The 24043-nt window shown below is 38.4% G+C and overlaps 2 protein-coding genes across 2 annotated transcripts in view; both read right to left on the bottom strand.

The window, feature by feature from the left end:
* Positions 1 to 6506, bottom strand: part of LOC148977113 (uncharacterized) — a 145761-nt gene extending 139255 nt beyond the window's left edge. The window contains exons 1-5 of the mRNA XM_089116752.1: positions 6313 to 6506; positions 4713 to 4896; positions 1273 to 4497; positions 1002 to 1199; positions 755 to 927 (exon numbers count right to left, since the gene is read on the bottom strand). Coding sequence (XP_088972878.1) covers positions 755 to 927; positions 1002 to 1199; positions 1273 to 4497; positions 4713 to 4896; positions 6313 to 6506 — 3974 coding nt within the window. The remainder of the gene's footprint in view (positions 1 to 754; positions 928 to 1001; positions 1200 to 1272; positions 4498 to 4712; positions 4897 to 6312) is intronic.
* An 822-nt stretch (positions 6507 to 7328) lies between these two features.
* Positions 7329 to 24043, bottom strand: part of itga9 (integrin, alpha 9) — a 98966-nt gene continuing 82251 nt past the window's right edge. The window contains exons 24-28 of the mRNA XM_089116751.1: positions 20589 to 20714; positions 20270 to 20389; positions 19117 to 19212; positions 16452 to 16571; positions 7329 to 9108 (exon numbers count right to left, since the gene is read on the bottom strand). Coding sequence (XP_088972877.1) covers positions 9010 to 9108; positions 16452 to 16571; positions 19117 to 19212; positions 20270 to 20389; positions 20589 to 20714 — 561 coding nt within the window. The 3' untranslated portion in view covers positions 7329 to 9009. The remainder of the gene's footprint in view (positions 9109 to 16451; positions 16572 to 19116; positions 19213 to 20269; positions 20390 to 20588; positions 20715 to 24043) is intronic.

Genomic DNA, 24043 nt, shown 5'->3' with positions numbered 1-24043 from the left:
GTGCAAAAATGGAGGCTCTAGACCCTTCCAGAGCTGAGATATCGAAACTCAAAAATTCGACCAGAAAAAAAAAAACGACAGTGTTACCACTTACGTTTTTTTTTTGGGTGCGAAAAAAAAGTTTCTCCAATCTTCTTTAAACTCTTGATTCTGATAGAGGGCCATGGGACTTACACCTGAGTGCAAAAATGGAGGCTCTAGACCCTTTCAGAGCTGAGATATCGAAACTCAAAAATTCGACCCGAAAAAAAACAACAGTGGTACCCCTTACGTTTTTTTTTGGGGCGCAAAATTAAGTTTCCCCAATCTTCTCAAAAATCTGGATTCTGATAGAGGGCCATGAGACTTAGACCTGAGTGCAAAAATGGAGGCTCTTGACCCTTCCAGAGCTGAGATATCGACATCCCGCAATGGGATAAATGGTACGCGGGAAGTCCATATCTCAGCTCTGGAAGGGTCTAGAGCCTCCATTTTTGCACTCAGGTCTAAGTCTCATGGCCCTCTATCAGAATCCAGAGTTTCAAGAAGATCAGAGAAACTCAAAATTTCAACCCCCCAAAAAAACGAAAGGGTTAACACTGTCGTTTTTTTGGGGGGGTCGAAATTTTGAGTTTCTCTGAACTACGTGACTACGTGAAATGCTCCAGAAGTTAAAAAAGGGGCTGACATGTGCTGTCCATTGTAATGGACACAGGGTCTGAATGGGTTAAAAGTGAACTACTCCTTTAATAATATGCTATTGATTATCTCTCACCTTGATATGATGGTAAGTTGGTTGGAAATGGTAAGAATCTGCTCTGCAATGACACAGAGCTCATCTGTGCAATGCTTGTCCAAACAGTGGTCCGCTATGACACGCACAAACTGGGTGATCAACTGGCCACTTGAGACGAGATCTTTAGCAGATGTTACAAAAGCATCTTTAGTCTACAGGTGAAACAAACTTTTGTCAATATGGGAACATAACCTTTGTTCAAAACAAAACTTTAAAAGTTTCTGACCTGGATTGGCCCTTTCTTCTTTAGGTACTGGGCCATGTGATAGAGTTTATCTGCCATTTCTTTTGTCACCTTGACAATCTGGTTACCCTTGTCATCCCACTTCTCAGTCTCCCATTTCAGAAAGAGAGACGTGTAAGAGAGAGTTGGACCTACCAAGGTGAACACTGGACCTCTTGGGCTCCTCTGGGATGTCTCTTCCTAGGGTAGATAAATTAGTCTAAATTGTTGTCCATTCATGTACAATAACATGATTCATAAACAATAGTGTTACCTTCTTTGGTTCCTGATTGGACACATCTGGGACACTGGTACTTGGTTTGCTTTTAATAGGAACTTGAGTATTTGTGGAAATAGGATGTAGCGTTGCCTCTTGTGTCCGGGATATGACAAATCCACTAGACTCTTTGCCCTGCAAACCACACTTGATCTGTTCCTTTGTGACCAAAAGAATTCCATCTACTTTACTGAGTTCTTCAACAAGGTAATGTGCTTTTGCTGACCAACACTGTGCCTGAACATCGAGCGTGAGAGTGTCTCCAAGAGTTTGCGTCTCTGCTATTAATCTGGCTCTACTCACAATTTCTGACATCTGAAATGCCAAGTGGTCATTAATGAATCTCAGATTGGACCTTTCCTTTGGGTCTCTAATGAAGTTGAAACAGTCCTGGATGGACTCTGTGGCACTTTTAACATTCTGCAAAAGCAATCCTGCAGCACTTTCAAATTGAGCAAGTTTTTCTTCAGATTCTTCAGAGTCTTTTGTTTGGACCGAGCATGCCAAAGCAATCGTATCTTGAATAGCGATCACATAATCTTGGTTAACTTTGCTCAAAAGACAAGACAGTGCTTTAATTTTAATCTGAAGCTGTCTCTGAAGGAGCTCTGACTTTGCCAGGATCAGGACACTTGAGAGGGACACCGTACTAACCCCGTCAGCAGCCTGTAGGTAGGAGTCCATAAGCGTCTTCACATCTTCTTGTAGCTCTCCTAGCAGCTTTACTTTATAGGTGTCTCGACAGTTCAGAGAAGACAATCTTGCAGCTTCTTGTATACGAAGTGAGTTCTCGGACATTACTGCCAACCATTTCTTGGGTGTCATTTGATGTGTGATTAGGTGCCCCTTACCATCAGGAGTAGTAGTTCCCAACATCTTATCCAATGAGTTCAACAGTACTTGGACAGACAAGGCCCAAAGCATGCAGTGACCATCAATCTCATCAATTCGAGTTGGTCTTGATCCCACTATGTCCATGAGATTCTTGGTGTTGGTTTGAGCTTTTTGGAGCTTGCTCTGCAAAGACCCTATACTCTCATGACACCCACCTATCAACTTTATATCTGCTGATGTCACAAGTTGCACAGCATCTGCACATAAACACATGACCTCAGTGAGTTCCTGTGTGATGGACTCCAGCATATTTGGTACATAGTTGTGGAACATGGAGGATACGGCATGGTACCACATCCCGGTCACTGGCAGCAGTATCTTCCGCACATTTTTAATGAGGTCAGAGAATTGCGTACTGTGCCTATAAATGCTATCTGTACCCATGGCTGAGCTCATGGCTGTTTCCTGCGCTGTCTGAACTAGCAAGGGTGTCAACGACACGAGTTTGGACCGCAGACTTTCCACTTCATCATTGTCAGCCGCGTCTATGACACTGATGGCTTCTCTTGTAGCTTGGGCATAGCTATTTGAGAGTCCTAGAACTCCAGTGCAAGCCATGTTGAGAGCCTCTACATCTTTACCTTTGGTCATGCAGACAACTTCACACATAAGAGGCAACATCTCAATATTATGGAGCTGTACAACAGCTTTAGATTCCACGACAGGTGCAATCCATGCTTCTTCTGCGATTGACACAACATGGTCTATTATTGTCTGAATAGCCTGATTCTCCAAACCAACTTCAATCTGACATTGAACTTCTTCACTAGTGGAACTTTGCACTAAAGATTCTGTTTTATCAGAGTCTGCATGTTCTGAAACGGGCGTAGTACATGGTACAGCACCAGCAGACTGGCGGGCCCCCTCCCGAAGTGGGCTGAGAAGATGTGGATGCTGCAAACCATCAAGACCTTCACGTAGAATGTCAAAGTGTTTTAAAGCTGTCGAGACACTAGTAGAAAGCAATGAGAAAGCCTCGTTGCTAAGACTGGTTTGAGGATATATATCAGTGACACAGCTTGCAACTTCACCAACAGATCCTTCCGTTTGCTTTATCAGAACCAGGAGTCCATTACGGTAGATTGGATTGTCACTCCTACTGACATGTCTTCTCACGAGCTGGATAACCAAGCTCATATGGCCAATGAGCATGCTTGCTTGTTTTGTGAGAAACTGTGCATCCTCATGTTTATGTGCCTCAATGCACCCCTTGAAGTTGCTCTCCATCTCCTGCAAAGCAACACTGACAAAGTCCTTCACGTTTATAATGCGACTACAAGCATGCAAGAGCTGCTCCATCTCCTCGGACCATCTCGCATGCATCTCTTTTAGTTTTACCAGAGCTTCACCTGAACGCACCTTGTCTTCCTCAAAATTTGCTGCAATTGCATGTTTCAGTCTCATAATGCACCCCCTTGAGTTCTCTACACCCTCAAGACTCTTTTCATCACACGCTAAAGCTGAGATGAAGCCAGCCACCTCTGATATTTTGTCAGCATGAGCCGTGAAGGATTCCACTTGCACACGAAGTGTTTCCACATCATCTTGCTCATCCATATAGCCTACGGTGTGCACCAACTGATCCAAGGGAGTTGAACTTGTGACAAATATGTTTATTACTTGCAACTGGGTGGCTTTTACCACAGCATCTTCAAGTTTGTGGATTTGCTGCAATAGGGAAGCGCATGATTTTGCAAGCTGTTGATTATCACAGCATTTCATGTGTTGTGACATCTCTGACCAGAGCTGAAGGACTTGCTTGGAGTGCGCAGCGACCTCAGACTGGACATCCCTCCGAGACGTGTTTGCTACCGCCATGCTGTGAAACACAAGGTCATGAAGCACAACATCAAACCCACCATCTTTGACAGAAGCAGGGTCAGACAGCAGTCTCAGTATCTTGTTCTGTATTCCAGTGTAGTATCCACATGAACCCGTCAAGGCTGGTTCACAGTTGCTCTTGAGTGTGGTTATGATGTCAGTTACAGTTGAATCCACCTGGTTTAAGATGTACTGCTTTGCACCCTGAGCCTCTTCGCTGTGTGGATGTTTGATGGTCGTGTACATGGCAGTGTGCAACATGGAAACACATTTCTTCAGGGTTTCCAGAGAAGCCCTCAGACACTCTTGCTGTTTGCCGTCACGCAGCTCCTGAATTCTTTCCACCACCAGTTTGTGAAGAAACAGCATTGCCTTCGAGTATACATGAAACGCTTTTAATAAGGACGAGATGTTCGCCGCAGCTCCAACTTGAGAAAGACACAGCAGAAGCCAGTCAGCAGCGGCTGTGATCTTCCTTATAGTTGCTTCATCTTCAACTAGGAGGATCTATAGGTCAAAAATAAGTGGAATGGGGGGCATTTCAATCATGTAAAAGCTGATTGTGTTCAGATGGTAAACCTTTTTTCTGCAAAACTCAAAAGATTTTCATTGAAAGTTCATGTTTAAAGGGTTAGGGATAGATTTACGACTCGAAATCCCCATGTGAATTTCTCCATTACTCTAATTTCAGTTATTTTTCTTTACCGCACAAAAGATGTTACCTTGACCACACCTAACAGCACGTTTTGGGTGGCTTCGATGAGTTCTTCTCTGTGCTCTATGACCTCTGGTTGTATGCTGAGCTTTTGGGTGGCCAGGAGCACATGTTGACCTGAAACAGTCAGGGACTCCACCAGTGGATCCATCTCCATTTTCAGGATCTCGTCTTCAGTGTCTGCCACTAGCCTGAACGCAAGGATATGAGGTATAACGTGAATATCAATCCTCTGAGGTCCTGGTATACCATACAACAAAAAAGTAGCATGGTATTTCCTTGTTTTTTCCACACACATGGTGCCAAGATAATGTTTTTTTTTTTTGTATATATAGTTAAAAAAAATTACTGTAGTAATTCCCCCACTTTTGTTTTCATAAGTCAACTTTTCAGAATCAGAATGAAATTTAATGCCAAGTATGTTCACACACATACACACACACAAGGAAACTGTGGCGAGCTTTCATTGCAGAAAAAAAAGAAATATTATATATCTAATTTCTAATATATTTCTAGAAATATTATAATAAAAAAAGCAATACATTTAAACTAAATTAAATGTAATATAGGTTAAATTTAAATACAAACATTAAAATGTGCAAATGAAAAATGGATGTATTGTGCATAAGCATATTAAAGGAGTAGTTTACATTTAAAAAAAAAACTTTTGCTGATAAGTTACTCACCCCCATGTCATCCAAGATGTCCATGTCTTTCTTTCTTCAGTCGAAAAGAAATTAAGGTTTTTGATCAAAACATTCCAGGATTTTTCTCCATATAATGGACTTCAATGGGGTCCAAACGGATCAAGGTCCAAAAGACACTTTCAGTGCAAACTGCAAACTGTTCAAAGGGATTTAAACGATTCCAGACGATGAATAAGGGTCTTATCAAGCGAAACGATCGCTCATTTAATAAATAAATAAAGTTTAAGTTATATAAGCTCAAATGCTCGCCTTTCCTCAGTTCTGTGATGCGCGTTCGTGACTCTCCTGTTTGAACTCGTTCATCAAAATGGACGAATCTTTTCCCGAGTCAATTCATTCATTTTTGTTCGTTGAATGAACCAAATGACTCGGAAGAAGATTCATTCATTTTGATGAACAAGTTCGAACAGGAGAGTCACGAACGCGCATCACAGAACAGAGCAAGGCGACCATTTGAGCTTATAAAACTTAAACTTTTTTTTAATGAGCGATCGTTTCGCTTGATAAGACCCTTATTCATCGTCTGGAATCGTTTAAAGCCCTTTGAACAGTTTGCAGTTTGCACTGAAACTCTCATTAGGACCTTGAACCGTTTGGACCCCATTGAAGTCCATTATATGGAGAAAAATCCTGGAATGTTTTCATCAAAAACCTTAATTTCTTTTCGACTGAAGAAAGAAAGACACGGACATCTTGGATGGCATGGGGGTGAGTAAATTATCAGCAAAAGTTTTTTTGTGTGAACTACTCCTTTATTTTTTTTTTTAAATAGATTTAAATTCTATTATCACATTATATGGAACAATCAGGTGGAAGATTGCCTTAGGAAGATTTGATAATGTAAATATTTCTATGCTTTACCTTCTACCCCGTTAGAAAAAAAAAAATCATGCAACTGACCTTAGTGCTACAGCCGCCATGTTTTTGGCCGCTTTGGCCACGGCTTGAGCTGCAGCTTCCAGTGGGACAAACTGGAGGAGTTCAGTCTCGCTCCCGCACAGCAGGATGAGGTGACACAGGTGAGCGGACAGAGGAGCCGCAACCCGCTCTATTGAGCTCGTTTTTATCAAGCCGTCCTCCACTACAGATGTCATTCCTCTAGCACAAGAAATAAGCACTTTATCACACTGGTCTATATAAATGCATTCTGAAACTGGGATATCAGGTCAAATAATTTCAGATACTTACATTGTCTCTTCTTTGCTTATGGATATATTAAAATAAGCATACCTGGTGGTGTAGCTCCATGCAAGTGCTCTGCCTGTCACACAATGAACGAGCTAATGAATAATGCAGTGCATGTGCAGTGTTGCAGGACTGTTTGTGTGGCTCTCAGATGTCCCATAGTAACCAAACTAATTGCAAAGTGAGATAAAGAGCTAGTGTAATTATATAATAACAAGTACAACTAAAACAATCAATACATTAATTGAGAATACTGTATTAAAACATAAATCGCTTTGCAGTTCCATTTGTTTAATGTCTAAACAGATGCCGAGAACAATTTGAGTACTCTTCTTATTTTGATATTTCCATCCATCACTCTATATAGCAATCCTTCTAATTACAAAATATATAATAAAAAACTCAAGAATACAATGCATTTCCATCCACTTCAAGGATGAATTAACCATTCTAAATAAACTGTTTTCAACATCCCGATTGAATTGCTATTTTTAAACATTTTTAAGATGACAACCAGACGCCATTTGCTAAATTCCTACTACTCAAGCATATATTTTTATAAAGCATATCATTGCATAATGAATTGTTACTGTAATAAAGAAAATCATATGGCAGACATTGAAGACTGCAGTGAAGTGTAAACAGTACGCTAGTTTTACACTAGAGGGCCTCAGCACTACAAGGTACACTAAATGTTTTGGGTGGCACCGAAACAAAGCAGAGACGAAACATCTGTTTGTGATTTTTAATTTTAAAATGGCAGTTTCAGTAGATAAATATACAGCTTGAGCTTGTACAACAAACATATTTCTCAATACATCTATAAAACTGAAATTCAGTGACAGTAGTTTATTCTAAAATGCTCAAAATAGGTGATAATGGCAACAACACTCACAGTTATGTTACACACTGACAATGTCAAGTACGTGTCTTTCTGAAACACACCGATGCAAAAACATGGTGTTGGGCCGGACATGAAATGCAGACGTGTTTGTGCCATGGCATATACATTTTTTTTTTTTTTTTTTTTTGTGTGTGAAAATTTTCCAGAGATCATTTGACATCCAATTGCAAAGCTATTGATCATTTGGTAAACATTTACTTTCAAAGTAACCCTCTAAAATGAGAGGGAAATGGAAAATGCAACAAAACACTACACCCTAAAACAACATCAGTTCCATATTTGTCTTTCAGATGAGATATTTTAAAATCTCTATATTAAAACTTATTTGGGCCCTGTGCCATTTCTACATTGGCTTAGTTTGAGCGGTTAAAGGCAGAATGGATGTGAAGTCTGACAGCGAACAGCTCATGTAAAGCGAAGTCCAAACAAACTCCAAAGTACGAGTTTGTGCCCAGTGATGAAGTACTGCACATTCCCACCTATTTTTAGGCCATTACACACTGCAGGTCCTAAAACACGTGTAGTCTGAACGTCCAAAAACTTGTGGGATTTGTTAAGAAGCAGGAGACACATACATGGTGTTAGATTGACTGATTTTTATACTTGCAGTAGAACTGTAATTCATGACTTGTTTTCATCTTAAATCAAACAATTGCGACATTGTGAGTGAAAAGGGATTCAATGAGGAGAATTTAGAGTGGGATTTGATTAAGAATTGATTAGATAATGAAAAGTGGTTGGAAAATAAGACAAAGTCAGAGAAAGTTGATATATTTTGGTGAAAGACTTCTCCTCTGGAATATATGCATCTTTCAGTGGGGTCAATATCCAGTGCAGAACAAGCAATGCTCTAAGCTGTGAATTTCACATGTCATGAAAAAGACGTGTTTGAGCTGAGAACGTACTGTAGATGCTTTTCTCCTTCAGTTTTTTAGCACAACTCGAGCAGTTTCAACGATGCAGTTTGTTTGGGATAACGGTTCATTCTCGTTTGTAGCTCGAGAGTTGCCACAAACGTTTGCTATGCGTTCTCCGTAAATGAAAACTCGAGGGGACAACGAGATACAATCCATCTTTAAGGTCTGAAAACACTGTGAAGGAATAACATCATCTCTTTGGCATGTGTCAGTCATCAGTGCTTTAAAAACAACTCTCTTCTATACAGTATGGAATACATTTTATAAAAAATAGATTTTCTGCTTTTCAACAGCGCCCTGAGGGTTGTAATTGTCTGCTAGTATTGACACAATATCCACATTCCTTTTCAGGAAGTCTCTTCAAGAGGCCTGTCCCATTGGGATCAATGGTATTCCACTGCGAGTGTTTTCTGGCAGGCCACACGGTCACCTTAAACGTCAGCTAGATCACCATCAATGAAAAAAAGTGTCAAACCTCCGAAAAATCTGGAGAATATTCTTTTCTTCCACATATGGAAGGCTGGAGGGTTTAAGGAGAGAGCCGTGATGAAGGTAGCAGCTCATTGGATTTTCGGAACCCAATCCAAGCTCTCATTGGCTCTTCTGGACCCAATCCCAGCTTTCATCGCTGTCCTTCCTGTTCTTTTCCGCTTCTATGATTTCTCTGTAATGCCTCCTGAAGAATCCCATCTGCAAAACACACACACATAATTGTGTCAGCAACATTCAGGGTGTGACAGTGGACAGATGTACAGACAAAATTACACCATGTTTCCTAGGAAACTTTAAACTGACTAAAAGAAACAGTAAAAACATTTATAATGATATCGAAGATTTCTATTTTAAATGCTGTTTTAAAAATATGAAGCAGCACAACAGTTTTCAACATTGATAATAATCAGAAATGTTTCACAAACAGCAAATCATCCTATTATAATGACTTGTGAAGGATCATGTGACTCTGAAGACTGGATGCTGAAAATACAGCTTTGATTACAGGAATACAATATTAAAATAAAAAATATTTCAATATTGCACATTTTCACTGTATATTACTTCATATAAACGTAGCCTTGGTGAGCAGAAGAGACTTGTTACAAAAACATTACAAATATTACCGACCCCAAACTTTTGATCGATAGTAGAAAAAGGAAGGATAACTACTTATTTGAACTGGCAGGTCAGATGCACTCAACCTAATGCAATCCTGCTGTCTGAGGAATGCGATGGAAATATGTATTTAATCAAATTAAATATAGTCTATCAAAATAGCACATATTTTGAAGGGCTTGATCTTTCATTATGAAATCCCTGATGACTGATGATATTCAAACTGTAAGAGAAATGATTTAACATATAGGTCTCCAAAAATATTTATACATCCTATAAATGTACATTAGCAATGGTCTTAGGTGTCATCAATGCCTGGATTGAATGTGTACACATTAATATTTTGAATTGCTAATGAAATTTGAGAAACAGCAGAGGGGAAGCTAGCTATTCAACTCCCATTGCAAATCAGTTTTTTGTTTTGTTAAATGTACAGACAACAAATGTGGTTCCCCCAAATTCAACTGAAAATGCAACTTTTAATGACTTCTGCAGTTTCAGAATGATTCAACCCCTTAATGGCAAGTATCTTCAGTACTAAGTAGAACATATTTAGGCTGTTATGACTTGCTGCAAACAAGATGTTTAACCAGACACCAGCTTCTGGGGAATCTTAGCCCATTCCTCATGAGCAATGGCCTCCAGTTCAGTCATATTCTTGGGTTTGTCTTCTTCAAATCCCACCAGAGACTATGGGGTTTAAGTCAGGTGACTGTGGCGGCCACTAGAATCTTCCACGACTTTTTCTAAAACCAAGGCTAGGTGGAATTTGAGTTATGCTTGGGATCAGTGTCCTGTTGGAAGCTTCAATGACGCTCAAGCTCCAAGCTTGAAGAGCGATGAAATCTTCTTAATGTTTTGGACCATTCTTTTGACTTCCATTTAGTGTGTTCTAGCTCAAGCACACCTGGTACAACTAATGAAGCCTTTCATTAGTTGCATCAGTTGTGCTTGCAGATGTGTGTTGTTGTCAGTGTTGGGAAAGTTCCCTTTCTACATGAACTAGTTCAAAGGTCAGTCCACAAATTTTAAAATGAACTAGTTCAGTTCATAGTTCATACTTCACAATTTTGAACTAGTGAATGAACTAGTTCATAGTTCTTATTTTCCATATGTTGCTGCAAGCTATTTTTTTTAAAGAAAATTATTGCCACAGCCCATATACAATCACAGACAGCAGTTATTTTATTGGCGGGAAAAGTTTGCATAGAAATGTACGATTTTTTCCCATCCTCACCGACCTGATCATACGATGCGACGCCTCCCCGCTTTGTCTTGATGACGCATGTGGCGGCCGTAGTGTGACACTGGTGGCTGGTTGTTACGGTTTGTTTTGGATTTGTTCTGTTGTTCTTTCTTTTCTTTTATAGGTTGCCAGATAAGGATCTACACCTGTCTGCAATTTGGAAATTATTATTTAAGATGGCTGGCCTTTGTGGAAGATAGCTCTGATCCATCCTGTAGCTGTTCACATCAGGAGCTGGACCTTCATATTGTTTTTTTTCCTTTATTGTTTGATTGTTTGTTTATTTACTGTTGAAAGTCTGTTTTCTTTATTGTTTATCCCCTGGACGGTAAATATTTTGCTTAAATATATTTTTTGGACTCTGTTCCCTTTATTTTGTTACTTCCTGGAGCCGGAACTTAACATCTGTTTATAGATTGGATGTTTTTTTTCGCTACATATGAAGGCCTGTTTACATGTGTTTTGGCCGGGCTTTCGCCTGGAATGCTTTATAGAAATCTGGCACCCTATTGAACGAAGTTAAACTGAGAGAGCGTTCGTTCACAGACTTCAAAATGAACGAGTTCACAGTATCGTTCATCAGGCAGTAATACAGTACATTCAGTTCACGTTCGCCCAAAATATGAGTTCATGCACACTGGCTTTTGTGAAGGATTTTATTCAGGGGGTTGAATAATTTTGAAACTGAAAAGTTTAATTTTCAGTTAAATTTGGGGAAAGCACCTGAAACATTTTGCTATTTCAATTTACTTTTGTTTAATTTGTTCATTGTAAACAGCTGAAAATCTGTCATTTTTGCCAAAAACAAAAACAAACAAAACTGATTTGCAATGGGGGTTGAATAATTTCGATTGCAACTGTGTGCATATGGGTGATTCTTCAACTCTTTGAGCTAGACAGTTTCAGAAAATAAAAACATTTCTACAAACAGTTTTTTAGTATCAGTTGGTTTCTCAATCTGTCTAGAATCCTTCCCTTAAGTTGGGTGTGATGATTTGTATTGAATAATGTATATATATATATATATATATATATATACATATATATATATATATATATATATATATATACACATTTTTATCTGACAGCCCAAGAAAACACCCAAGTTCTCTTATTTACCAACAATATTGCAGCAATAATAAATAATAAAATATTTCTTACTGACTTAACTTAATTAATTATATGTTTTTTGTTTTTACATTAACATTTTAGTAGGTGGAAATGACTGTGGTGGAAATGACATTTCCCCCCTTTTCCTCCAAAATATCATGCTATGTTAGCCTGTAAATATTAGTTTTACAGTTGGCATTAAATATACACAAATTACACATTATTAAATTAATTTTATCCAGTTATTTTTACGTCAATGTGAAATAGAAATATGAGCCATTTGGAAATGACGGTCAATAAACATATTCTCAGTTTTAGTCACATTTACCTTGATTTTTCTTCTTTTCGTTACCCCCTAAAGAGGTCACTCTTTCACCCAGCCATGTGTTCACTGTGGAGTTTTTATTGCTATGGTTACTAATTAAACAAACCTAAAACAATGATCCAAGGATTCTATTTTGTACAGTGTGGCGGAAATGACAGTGAACCCAAGGGACAATGGTTCTACTTAAAGGAGCAATGTGTGACTTTTAGCGACATCTAGTGGTTCGGCTGCGAGTTTGCACTAAGGGCTCAGCCCACTGCTCACCCCTCCCTTTCGAAGAAGCTACGGTTGCTAAAACGGGACAAACATCTCGTCGGCTGAGACAGCAGAGAATAGCCAGAGTAAGCCAAGAGTGTGTAACATTGTCACTGTTTCTGTACCACAGTCCATTATAAACCACATCATGAATACTGTTTACAAAGCCATAGTCAGGTGAGGATCAAGGGTTTTAATATATAATTTAATAAAATAATATTAATCAGCTGATTGTCTCACAAACGTAACCAGCAGCACATTTATCCCCACATACTGTAGCAAACCCATAATACAGCGAGGGAGCAGCTATATATTTTTTCTAACAGGGTAGTAATAGTTTAGCTGGCTAATATGAGCTGTTACTGTGGCTGAGCTGGGACGCGTCCGCATGAGTCCAAAGGTCGGAACTGCGCGCGCTGTTACAATCATGTCATCTCCGCATCCCATAGATACTATTTACTACACACAATAGGCTTTTTTTCTCTAATTTTGAAAAATCTTCGCGATCGACTTTAGTGATAAAAGACTTTAGTAAAAGTCTCTATCGACGGGTTAGTGATTCCTGTAACGTACTGTTTTACGGTCAATGACATGAATACTAATCATCAGCTGTCTCACGAACGTAACAGCACATCTATCCCCAACATAACAAACCCATAACACAGCAAGGGAGAACTAAGTTACATGAAACAATCCCAACTACATATTTTACACCACTCACAAGGGAAAAGTCACTACTCACGGAGTGTAAGGCTAGCTTCCAGCTTTCCGCTACTTCTCTTTCAAGGTAGTGATGAAACGCGTTCTGTAGCACTGTGTGTTCGCGTTCGGCTACGGTAGGAATATGACGTCACAACATGGCGACCTTCATAGAAGGGGATTCCCGCGGTTATGGAGCTATTAATGTCTCATTCTAAGGTAATAAAAACATTACGGTTAATTAAGTAAGTTCTTTATACACCACTGAAAACATAGTTATGGATGTCATATTGCATTTCTGTTACTAGATACTCAACTTTGTTACACATTGCACCTTTAAGCAAATGTGAATAAATATTGCAATATATAATATGTATAATTGAAATAGACATTATTTTATAATTTGTACTTAAAATCTACATTATTTAAATATTTAATTTAGAATTAAGCGAGGTTGAAGGTACAAAGTCTGGCTTAGGGACAGGGGGAAAAAGTAAAAATCATGCATAAAAGGCCTCATATTATATAATAAAAAGAATGATTGAACCATGATACATTTTTTATAAGTTCCCCTTAGGGTGAAGTAAGTCTGACAAAAACAAAAAAGAAGAAATATTTTTTCAGATTTTACTATTTCATCCAGGGACAAGAAAAGTATTATAGTTAAAGAATCACCCATATTTATAAATATATACAGAGGAATATGATGAGATTTATTGTATGGCAAACTCCTTTGTGTTTTTCAGAAGAAAGAAAAAAATCACACAGATTCTGAGCAACAAGAGAGTAAATGATGTCATTCTAAATGAACTATCCCTTTGTGTAGTTCGAGCCAACGGAGCGGCTGGGAGTCAGATAAATAGTGGGATGGGCGACACAGATAGCGCTACTGTAAAGGAAATGTGCTGTTCCTCTTCCTGTGACTCAACAGGTTTGTCTTTGTTTGAATGCGGTTTATTGATTCAGACCTCAGCTCTCTCCAGGCATTTCCTGAAGCTGGAGTAGCTGGACATGTGCAGTTCATGTTGAGGAGGTTTACTTTGGCAGTTTTGGGATTTGGGGGGGAAAGTATCCCTACACCAACATTCCAGGATTTGCTCTAGTATTCCCACTGGAAAGTAATGGAGTGGAAAAGAAAAGAAGGTCTTGTTCGAGATGCATTGAAATCCGTTCGATTCACTTTTATGTGTATGTGTAAATTATTGTCAGCGCCGTGTTTTGTTCACTTTACGGTCGGTCTAAAGCTCTCCATTGACCCCTCAGGCCAAGAAAAACAACAGTAGTGTGTGAATGAGGGTCTAAGGGACATGTGACCCTCTACATGACTCCCGCAAAGTCTAGCTGAGGGAAGTATATGTGCTCTGTACTTTTACTTTGCACAATGGCAATATAGTTGAAACTGAATCTAAAGTACCAAGACCATCAATGCACTAATTATAATCCAAGTCGTCATTCATGCACTGCATCGTTTCACTGAGGTTTCATTATCTAAGATTTGTTACTGTACTTCAAACAAAAAAACAGTTCACCCACATCCGTTTTACTGTGCCTTTTTTTTGTCAGAGGATATTAAAAGCAACCCAGTGCTAATTTAACTGTAATGGGACGCTGCACATGAGCAGGTGGTTGTACTCTTTCAACACACCGTGACCTGTTGGGTCACATTCTCTGCTGACATTTACTTTGCAAGAAGTGAACTGCTGTCCAATAGCAAGCATTTCAGGCTTTTGATTTGTACTGGGTCTCAAGTGAAAAGACAAAGTGAACTTGACAAGCTCGAAGTCTCTGTGTGTTGGACCAATGAGGGAAGCACGCATGTGTATGGTTCACCATGCTCTGTTGATTCTGGAATAATGTTTAAATCACATACCACTCTTAAATACCAGCATAACCCTAAAATCAGGAGAAATGACAGGTTGATAACGTTGTTCGAGGCCTTAGGAACGATCTGAAAAGTGTGGCGTACACCAATCACAATGTTGGGTAAGTTACTCTAAAAAAGTAATTAATTACTAGTTACTAATTACCTCTTCAACGGTGTAATTAGATTACTGTACTAATTACTCTCTCTAAAAAGTATTTAATTACTTTTAATTACTAATTACTTTCAAAATCCCATATCAATCTCAACCAGCTGAATAATACAATAATACAATTCTTTCAAATAAATACTATAAAATTGCATGAATTATCATTAAACTGACCAAGGTGGAGAAGGTTACATTATGAAAACATACTTTAGGCATCAGACAAAACATTTTGATGTTAAACCCACTATTGTTTTATGTCTGATCTCATGACATTTCACACTTTTTTCATACATATTTTAAAATTCATACGAATTTGTACGAGTGTGGTTGTAATATTTAGACATCTCATAAAATGCATACGAATCGCTGTGAGATCGGATTGATCTATACACAGTTTTTACCTCAATTACATCAGAAGTAACTGTACTTAAATTACAGATAAATGAAGAGTAATCCTTTACTTTACATTTTCAAGGGGAAAGTAATTAAATTACAGTAACTAATTACTTAGTAATTAGTTACACCTAACACTGACCAATCATAAAGCTTTTCAGCGTGGCTCATGAATATTAATTATTTGCCGTATAGCAGATAAGTAGTCGATTACTGTTTACCCGATTCAGTCCAGTGTTAAGAAATATAACGTGTTTGTTTACAAGAAAACTCCATGAAATGAGTTTAATTTTCCCACCAAATTCTGCGTATTTTGTTTTATTTTTTCTGAATTCTGTGTTTTATTATTTAATACAAATTCATAAAACTTACATTACCTGTCAAAATTAGTTTTTTTTTCTACCAATGTTTCAATGTTTTTGAAAGAAGTCTCTTCTGCTCACCAATTCTGCATTTATTTACTCAAAAATACAGAAAATATTATTACAAATGAAAAAAGAACAATAGTGATATGGATTTCGTGCCCAGTTCTAGCGGTTGCTACAGTAGATGCTTCTGCTTGGTCTTACAGTCGCTGTTTTACAGTGTGTGGACGGCTCCTATTTCTTCCTTTGCACAGTGACAGGAACTCATGAAATAGGGTTATTTCCCAAAAAGTGTGGGTGGTTAAATATCTAAACATGTTAAATGTTTGGTGCACTCCTGCCAACCCTAAATCTAATCCTACAGTACTCCTAAAATCAGAGAGAAATGCTAGGCTGATAAGAATGTTATTCAAGCCCCTAAATCCAACAGCAACCTCGAATATTTTCTTCAGAACCAACATGGATGTTGATCCAGGAACATGTGTTGTGTAAAGCGGTACCTTCCAGAGCAGCACAGCGAGAAGCAGAAAGATGAGGATCCCAACCAGCAGACTGATGGCAATGATCCATCCCACCACGTAACCCCTGGGCTCCTGACTGTGAAGAGCCTCAAACACCAGCTGCAAGAGAGTGAACACACACACACACACACAACGTTCAGCAGAGCCCGTCATAACCTCACTGAGTTAAATAAACATATTAGAGAACGCCATTCTCAGTGGGACCAAAGATCTGATTTTATAGACTGTATGAATGAGTGCGTCATTTCCTGAATGTTATAATGTCTGTGAGTCAACGGTATATTAAGGCATCGACTCAATCAAAGGGAAATGAGATTTCAAGTCAACAAATAAATCAAACACAAGGATTTCATTTCATCCAGATCATTGCAGAATGTCAGTAAGAGATCATTTATTTACAACTGGGGCAAAGATGGCTTAGATATAGTAGATAGTCAGACTTCAGATCAGACCGCTGCACAAAGCACTTAAGACTCTGACTATCTTAAGTAGGACTACGCTGCAATGCATTCTGGGTAAAATAAGACACATTTCAAAACATAGAACATGGTGGATCGAGTAAGAGCATTCAACCGCTCAGTGCAGTTTACATTATTATAACAGTTAATAACAGGAGTGTAACAGTCACAAGGACATTTTACTTGGGAAAGAATGTAGTAACAATAAGAAATGTTTCATTTGGATAAAGATTGCTATGACAGTTAATCCGACCATTGAGCGAAGCGCTAAAGACGTACAGAAAAGATACAAAAACATAGTAAAAGATGCCAAAAATAAATATTCAAGAGAAAATATCCAAAAACGGGATGATGACCCCAAGAGAAACTTAAAGACACCACTGAAATGGTGATGAATATATATGGTAAGGGCCATTTTTACTGCTGGTTGCCATGGTAACAGAGTCTGAGACCTAAGGGTTAGCCAATATTTTTGTGAAACAGTCTGATCTTGCATTAGACTAGTCTATGAGCAAATTTTAGACTTACACTATAGACCGGTCTAAAATAGCTGTGTGAAACCGGCCCATTAGCTAAGGATGAGCTATCCTTCTAAATAACACTCGAAACGCATATATACACAGTTTTATGCACAATATGTGTTATATGGCATTCGTGCTTGCTGACCGTAAAATGTGGAAGAATTTCACCTTTGAAAACCAAGCGTACTTCCACCAAAACACAGCGAGAGCAACAGTTCCTTCAATGGATCTGGATGTAAATGTTGCATGAAAAGCTAGCAGAAAATCCCAGTCTGGAGAGAGATGCCAGCCCAGATAAATCTGGCTTCAATTTCACTCCTTGAATATGAGGGCCGAAATAAAAGGCCACACTTTCCGGCCTGCAGTCATGTTAAATCACAAATGAGATCTCTTTAATATCTCAGATGTTTCTTCTAAGGCAGTAATGAAAGTTTCCTGCTTCTCTGATGTTTCTCCTCCTGACACCCCAGTATCTCACATGTTATCTCTTCTGAAACTATAAACTCACCTCAGATTTGCCAATTTATTTCCCCCCAGCATTATTTCCTTACTTTTAGGAGCTTCTGAGGTGAAGTCGATCCTGAGCTACAGTATGACAGAGCAATGCTGTCTATGAGATAAACAGTACTATACCACTTCTAATCTTGACAAACAATGGAAACCAAAGGGTAAGATATAAATATCACACCTAAAGCATTTGTCAAGTTCAGCTGACTCAGTCGAACACTAAAGTAAAGATACAGTAGCATTCACTGTAAAAAAATATTTTCAAGATTTGTTATCACATTTTTTCTTTTGTCAAATCAACTTAAATAATTGATTCAGTTCAGATAGCTTATTATTTTGAGTTTCTGATGATTAAATCGATCTCCTTCATTGTATTAACTCACTTTTTTCAGTTCAATCAACTTAAAAATTTTTAAGGCAACCAGGTTACTTCATTTTTTTAAGTTAAACCAACAATATTTTTTTACAGTGTTTAAAGGTTTAGCGATCACAATCGGTCTGTCATTTCCAATTTGTCTAGGTGGCTGTGAACATGTTGGAAATTATATACTTGAACTACGCTAGAAGACTGTGTGGTATTAATGCAATTTCTAAATGACAGTTGTTTGTCCACCATTTGCCCGAGGGACTGTCTCGTGCAACTTAATAAAAGATTGCTCTGGGACTGATGCGTTTCCTAAGTGCCGAGGGCAGAAGGGGCACAGGCCCATTAAACATCCCTATTAGGAATTGGCCACTACACTGGTTGAAACCGGGTCAGAAACCCAATCAGCTGAGTGAGATGCCATGGCACCAGACACCATCGGCTCCACTGAAACACGTCCCATATTCCTCCAATCAATCGGCACGCCGAGGTCTGCAGTGTTAGAGGCGACTGTTCCTCAGCACAGCTGTAGAGTAAAAAAAGCCTCCTACTCCCATATGAACAGCAAACTACTACGAGTTGATGAGCTCCGAGTCATGCAAACGGACAGTTTAATTCTCTTGCGTGCATTAGGGGTCCTGATCGGTTTCAAAGACAATAATCATACCGGTTTCAATCGCACAATGAAAACCACTAGCATGCCGGCTTGAGTCTTGAGTGTAGTTTACAGTAATGGTACAAATATGCTTGGCAAGAAATGTTGGATTGGATAATTCATCCGTTTGATCACTTACAGAAATCTCCTCTGGAAGTCCGGTGGAGACCTCCACGGCCCTGTCGTCCAGCTGGACGTGACCTCGTGTCACAAACTGGATCACAGAGGAGCTGTCCTGCAAACCACACAGAAAGACAGACACATTTACAGACACGCACAAAGACGCATCCGCCTAATTTACTGTATAAATGTAAACGCACTGCTCAATTGTTCCAGTTACCATGTCTATTTTGTTGCAAAATATTGGGTAACACTTTACTTGAAGGGGTGTGCATAAGACTGACATGCCATGACATATGTCTTGAACATGAAGAAGGGTTTATGACAACTGTCATTAAGTGTCTTTCGCTCAATAATGACATTTTGAATGCTAATATGACATTGTTTAAGATGTCTTTGTCATGACAACTTGACATTAAAATAAGTTAAACTGTGGTTGGCTTTTACATTGGCTGTCATGAGGTCATTATAACTGTGTCATGAATATTTTTCGTGACCTCAACTACAGTGGTACTAATCGGATTTGTCATTAAAAAGTTATAATGGCTTAATGACAGCCCATGTCAAAACCAACCAAAACCAGGTGGTTTCTTAAGTTTGATCATTAATCTGCTATGTCATGTTGACATGTATGACAGGTTGTGTTGTCTTAGTAATGTCAAGTTGTCATGACAAAGACACTGACAGGTTATGATGTATTGGTTTATGTCAAGGTGTCATAACAAAGACATCTCAAACAATGTCATATTTGCATAAAAATGTCATAACCGAGCGAAAGACACTTAATGACAGTTTTCACGTGACATGTCATGTCATGATTATGAAGGTGTCATGTTAGTTTTATGCACACCCCTTCAAGTAAAGTGTTACCGAATATTGTGTTAAAACGGTTGTTTAGCACTGTTTTTGATTACTGTTTCTGCTTTATTAGTTGTATATTATATATATATAAACTGATTTTTCAGCATAATTAATCCAGTCTTCAGTGTCACATGATCATTAAGAAATCTTTCTAAAATGCTTTCTAAAATTTGAAAAACATGTCTTATGGTAGCCTGACTGAAGTTTAACTACTTTAAATGATGAGTCATACATTTTCCACACTCTCATGACTTGCATTGACATTTGAATAAGTTTTTAATGATTAGGGCATTATTAGGCCAGTTACTCACCCTCTGTAGTATTTCAGTGTTCAGTAGTATTTGCACATCTATACTTGTGGCCTCTTCTTTAGCCTGAGAGCCCAGACTGCAGGAAATAGTTAGACACGCTCTGCCAGGCCGGTCGCAGTCCTGCTGACACAAAACACCATCAAAGATTCACCCGTTCAGCACAAAAACTGATGTGAAACGAGGAGAGTGTTTTTGGGCTGTGATCCACTGCACTAATGCAAATGCGTCGACAAAAAGGGCTGTCAAACAACATTAAATATGCAAATATGGCTTATTTCCAAACGCATTGAGGTTTTTCCCAATAAGTCCTTTGTCTTACCAGAACTTTTCTTCCGGATTTGGTGAAGAAGGCAAAAATGGTGTGGAAGATGCTCTCCTTGTCCTGTGGGATTGTGCAGGGTTTGGGGTTCTTGTGCCACGTGCAGTTCCCTCGACCGTCTGATACCTAAACAAGATCAAATTCATTGTGGGAGAATCTCACAACTAGTGTTACTTTAGCATACTACTTAGTAACCTACTGTATAATAAACCTGCTTACAGTTCCGTTAGAGGCTTAAACACACTTTACTCTACCGTACTTGTTCAATTACTGCTGCCATCATCAATAGAATATGTCCATAAACAATAGGGCTGGGTATTGAGACAAATTTCACAATTCGATTCGATTTCGATTCACAAGCTTGCAATTTGATTCGATTTCGATTCGATTCGATTCAATATCGATTATTTTGGATATCAGTTACAGTAAATGGCCATTTTTCTCAAGGGAATCAAATCTCTTAAATGCTGTAAACTATGGGAGTCTAGTTGTAGCCTATAGACTTCATTAGCCTAATATGAAGGTAATAATGAACTGTTTTGTAGCTATACAAACACTTAAATTACACTTTTATTTATTTTTATAATAAGAAGATTATATGAAATGTAAACATTTAAATGGTGGCTGTCATTAAAACTTGCCAGATTTATTAAAATATGCATTAAATATTGAAGAACATTTAGATTATAATGCATATGTAATATGGTGTATATATTTAGCAAAATGCTCCTCTCTGGAGTTATTTTTCTAGCTGACTAACGAGTTGATGTGGGTTTTCTGAGGTAAACATGACATTGATTACAAGCTGTTTAACGGACGTCTTTCCGCGGTTGAAACGCTGATTGAGCGAATCAATGTGACATGATACGGATTTCGATAAGTTGTACTCTATCTTTTAACACACTTTCAGATGCTCATTCATGTTTATTTGGCGCTGTGACTGGTATTATTAACCCGGAAGAGAGATCAGCGCTGCTGCTTCTCCAGAGCGATCTCACGCCACAGCGCCAAAACACTATTTATGTTTTTGAGTTTCTAAAGAAAATGGACGTAATTTGAAAATTGAGACTTTGTTTCATATCAATAGTAACAAAGGACAAAGCTTATTGCGATTTTTTGGATGCGCGCAGCCGCGATACAATGTCCCATTCATTCAAATGAAACAGGATGACTAATCGATTGTTGAGATTTAAGAATCGATATCGGTTCGTAAAAATGAGAATCGATTAATATCGAGAAATCGATATTTATTACCCAGCCCTAATAAACAACATATCAAAATACGTCCATTTATATTTTAGATTATATTTCATTTGCCCATGGTTGGGTCGGATTATTGAAAGGTGATGTGCCGATATTGTAATTCATACAGTGAGCTCAGACCTGCTAAGTAATTCAGATAACGAAAGGAAGTTCTTTCCCAGTGGGAGTTCAGAAGCCTTTCTCTGACAGCGCGTCCCATCTGGAGTGATTTAATGTCCCGCTGCCCCTTCCACCCCTCTGGCCCCGGGGAACACTTCACCTCTCTCTTTAATTCGCATCCTTTCCAGTCAGACCTCCATAGAGCAAAGCATCTAAAGACCTCACATTGTCTTCTCTCAAGTCAAAGAAATTGGATCTCAGCCTGTTTCATGTATGACTTACAGTGTGTCATTTACTCTCCCGGGCTGATTTTCACTACAATACCGTTTCAAAACCTAGTGACTTTCCTCCCTTGACAGTGCTTTAAGAAATATAACCCAAGCGACATTACTGCAAAAAATTGCTTCTTGCCTGTTTGAATTGTTAAATGTCCAGTGAGTGCCGCTAAATGTGCATTTAGTTTTTATCCGAACCAGATGAAAATGAATCTGGCAACATTTTATCATGTTATTATGCATCGCGGCAGTTCGGAAATGAAATGGTAAAAGATTGATGGTCTATCGCTTCAGCTCTATTGCAGAAGGGACCATGTGCTTCTACAAATATTTCAACTCTTTTTTTTGTGATTAGTGTTTCACAAGTGCAATGCTGTACCAAGTGAGCTATCAAACAATGACTTCGTTAGAAAAGTCACACATATGGAGCCGATTATGTGATGCAAACTTCAAAATGTATTAGTTTACAAATCATGTACTATGGTAAAAGAGTTGTGAGGTCATAACAGTATTATGCAAGAAACAGCGCGGAAATAATCCTGTATTAATAGACATTCTCCCATTGTAATCATAATTTGTGTGAAAGGGTTTAAAAAAATAGTTTTTTTTACAAAGAAACGGCAAGTAACATATTAGATTAAACATTACATTTTGAAGTAGAATGACTAAACTGTTTTCTTATAAAACTAACAAAAATAACTTATCAAAAAGAGTTTTTACAGTCTATGTGCACGTGACGTGCACATTCATGACCCTGAATGTGGAAAAAGTCATAAATAAATAATTTAACCAGTGTTTGAAGCAGTTTAAATGCGGGTCAAATTGACCCGAACACAAAAGCAGTGTTTGTGGCTATGAAAGGTAGAAGACGACTACCAAAGCTATGTCACGTAACCCTCACTAATGTAAAACATCTCCTCAGCATCGAGGGACCAGCCCAAAATGTTTATGTAAAAACGGCCCATATGTTTTCAGCCATGAGAGCAGTGGAATTCCTCCACGTGTGCATTTTTAATTAGGCCGAGTGTCCATGTGGGCGCCTGGGAACGTCCACCCGGCATTGCCACTGTGCTACAGGTTAGTCAGGGTGAACAGAAGCTTTTCCCCAAGTGTCCCATTCCACCCTTTCGTGCAAGCCGTCTAATCCCTTGTAAGTGATTCCATATGGGGTGTACAGGGTGGGATACAAACCTCCCCTGTCCTCCCATTCACAGTACACAGGTTGATCCCCTGCCTGATCTAGTAATATGGCCGCTGGAAGGGTTAAATCAACATTTGGATGTGGTGCTTCGATATGAAGCTTGTTGTGAGTCTAACTTAGGCTCAGCTCAGTAACCCTTGTCTATCAACTCTAAATGAACTATAAGCCTGAGTATGTTGACCTCTCTAAACTCCGCACTGTGTGTGAAAAGAACATAATCAACACGCCGCTCTAATTTCTATAGATACAATATAGAAAAAGCCTAGCTCGGTATATTTAGCTGAAACATCAACCGTGGCATTTATGAAGTACTTTATAAGGTAAATAAAGCATATGTAATCTCATACTTAACCTTAAGTAGAAACAATGTTTTACAAGTAATATAAGTAAGGCAAAATTGACTATGGACTGTTGAATTATTGAAAATTGAATGGATGTAATAAAGGCATAATGCAACAATCAAGGATGATTTGTTCTACACTGTAAAAAATATTTTCAAGATTTGTTATTACAACATATTTTCTTTAGTCAAATCAACTTTATAATAATTTATTTAGTTGAGATAACTTATTATTTTGACTTCCTGATGGTTAAATGAATCTACTTCATTGTATTAA

Source organism: Pimephales promelas, chromosome 11 (genome assembly GCF_988280905.1).
Source record: "Pimephales promelas chromosome 11, fPimPro1.hap1.1, whole genome shotgun sequence".
NCBI classification, from domain to species: Eukaryota; Metazoa; Chordata; class Actinopteri; order Cypriniformes; family Leuciscidae; genus Pimephales; species Pimephales promelas.
This window is presented reverse-complemented; position numbering and strand designations above follow the sequence as displayed.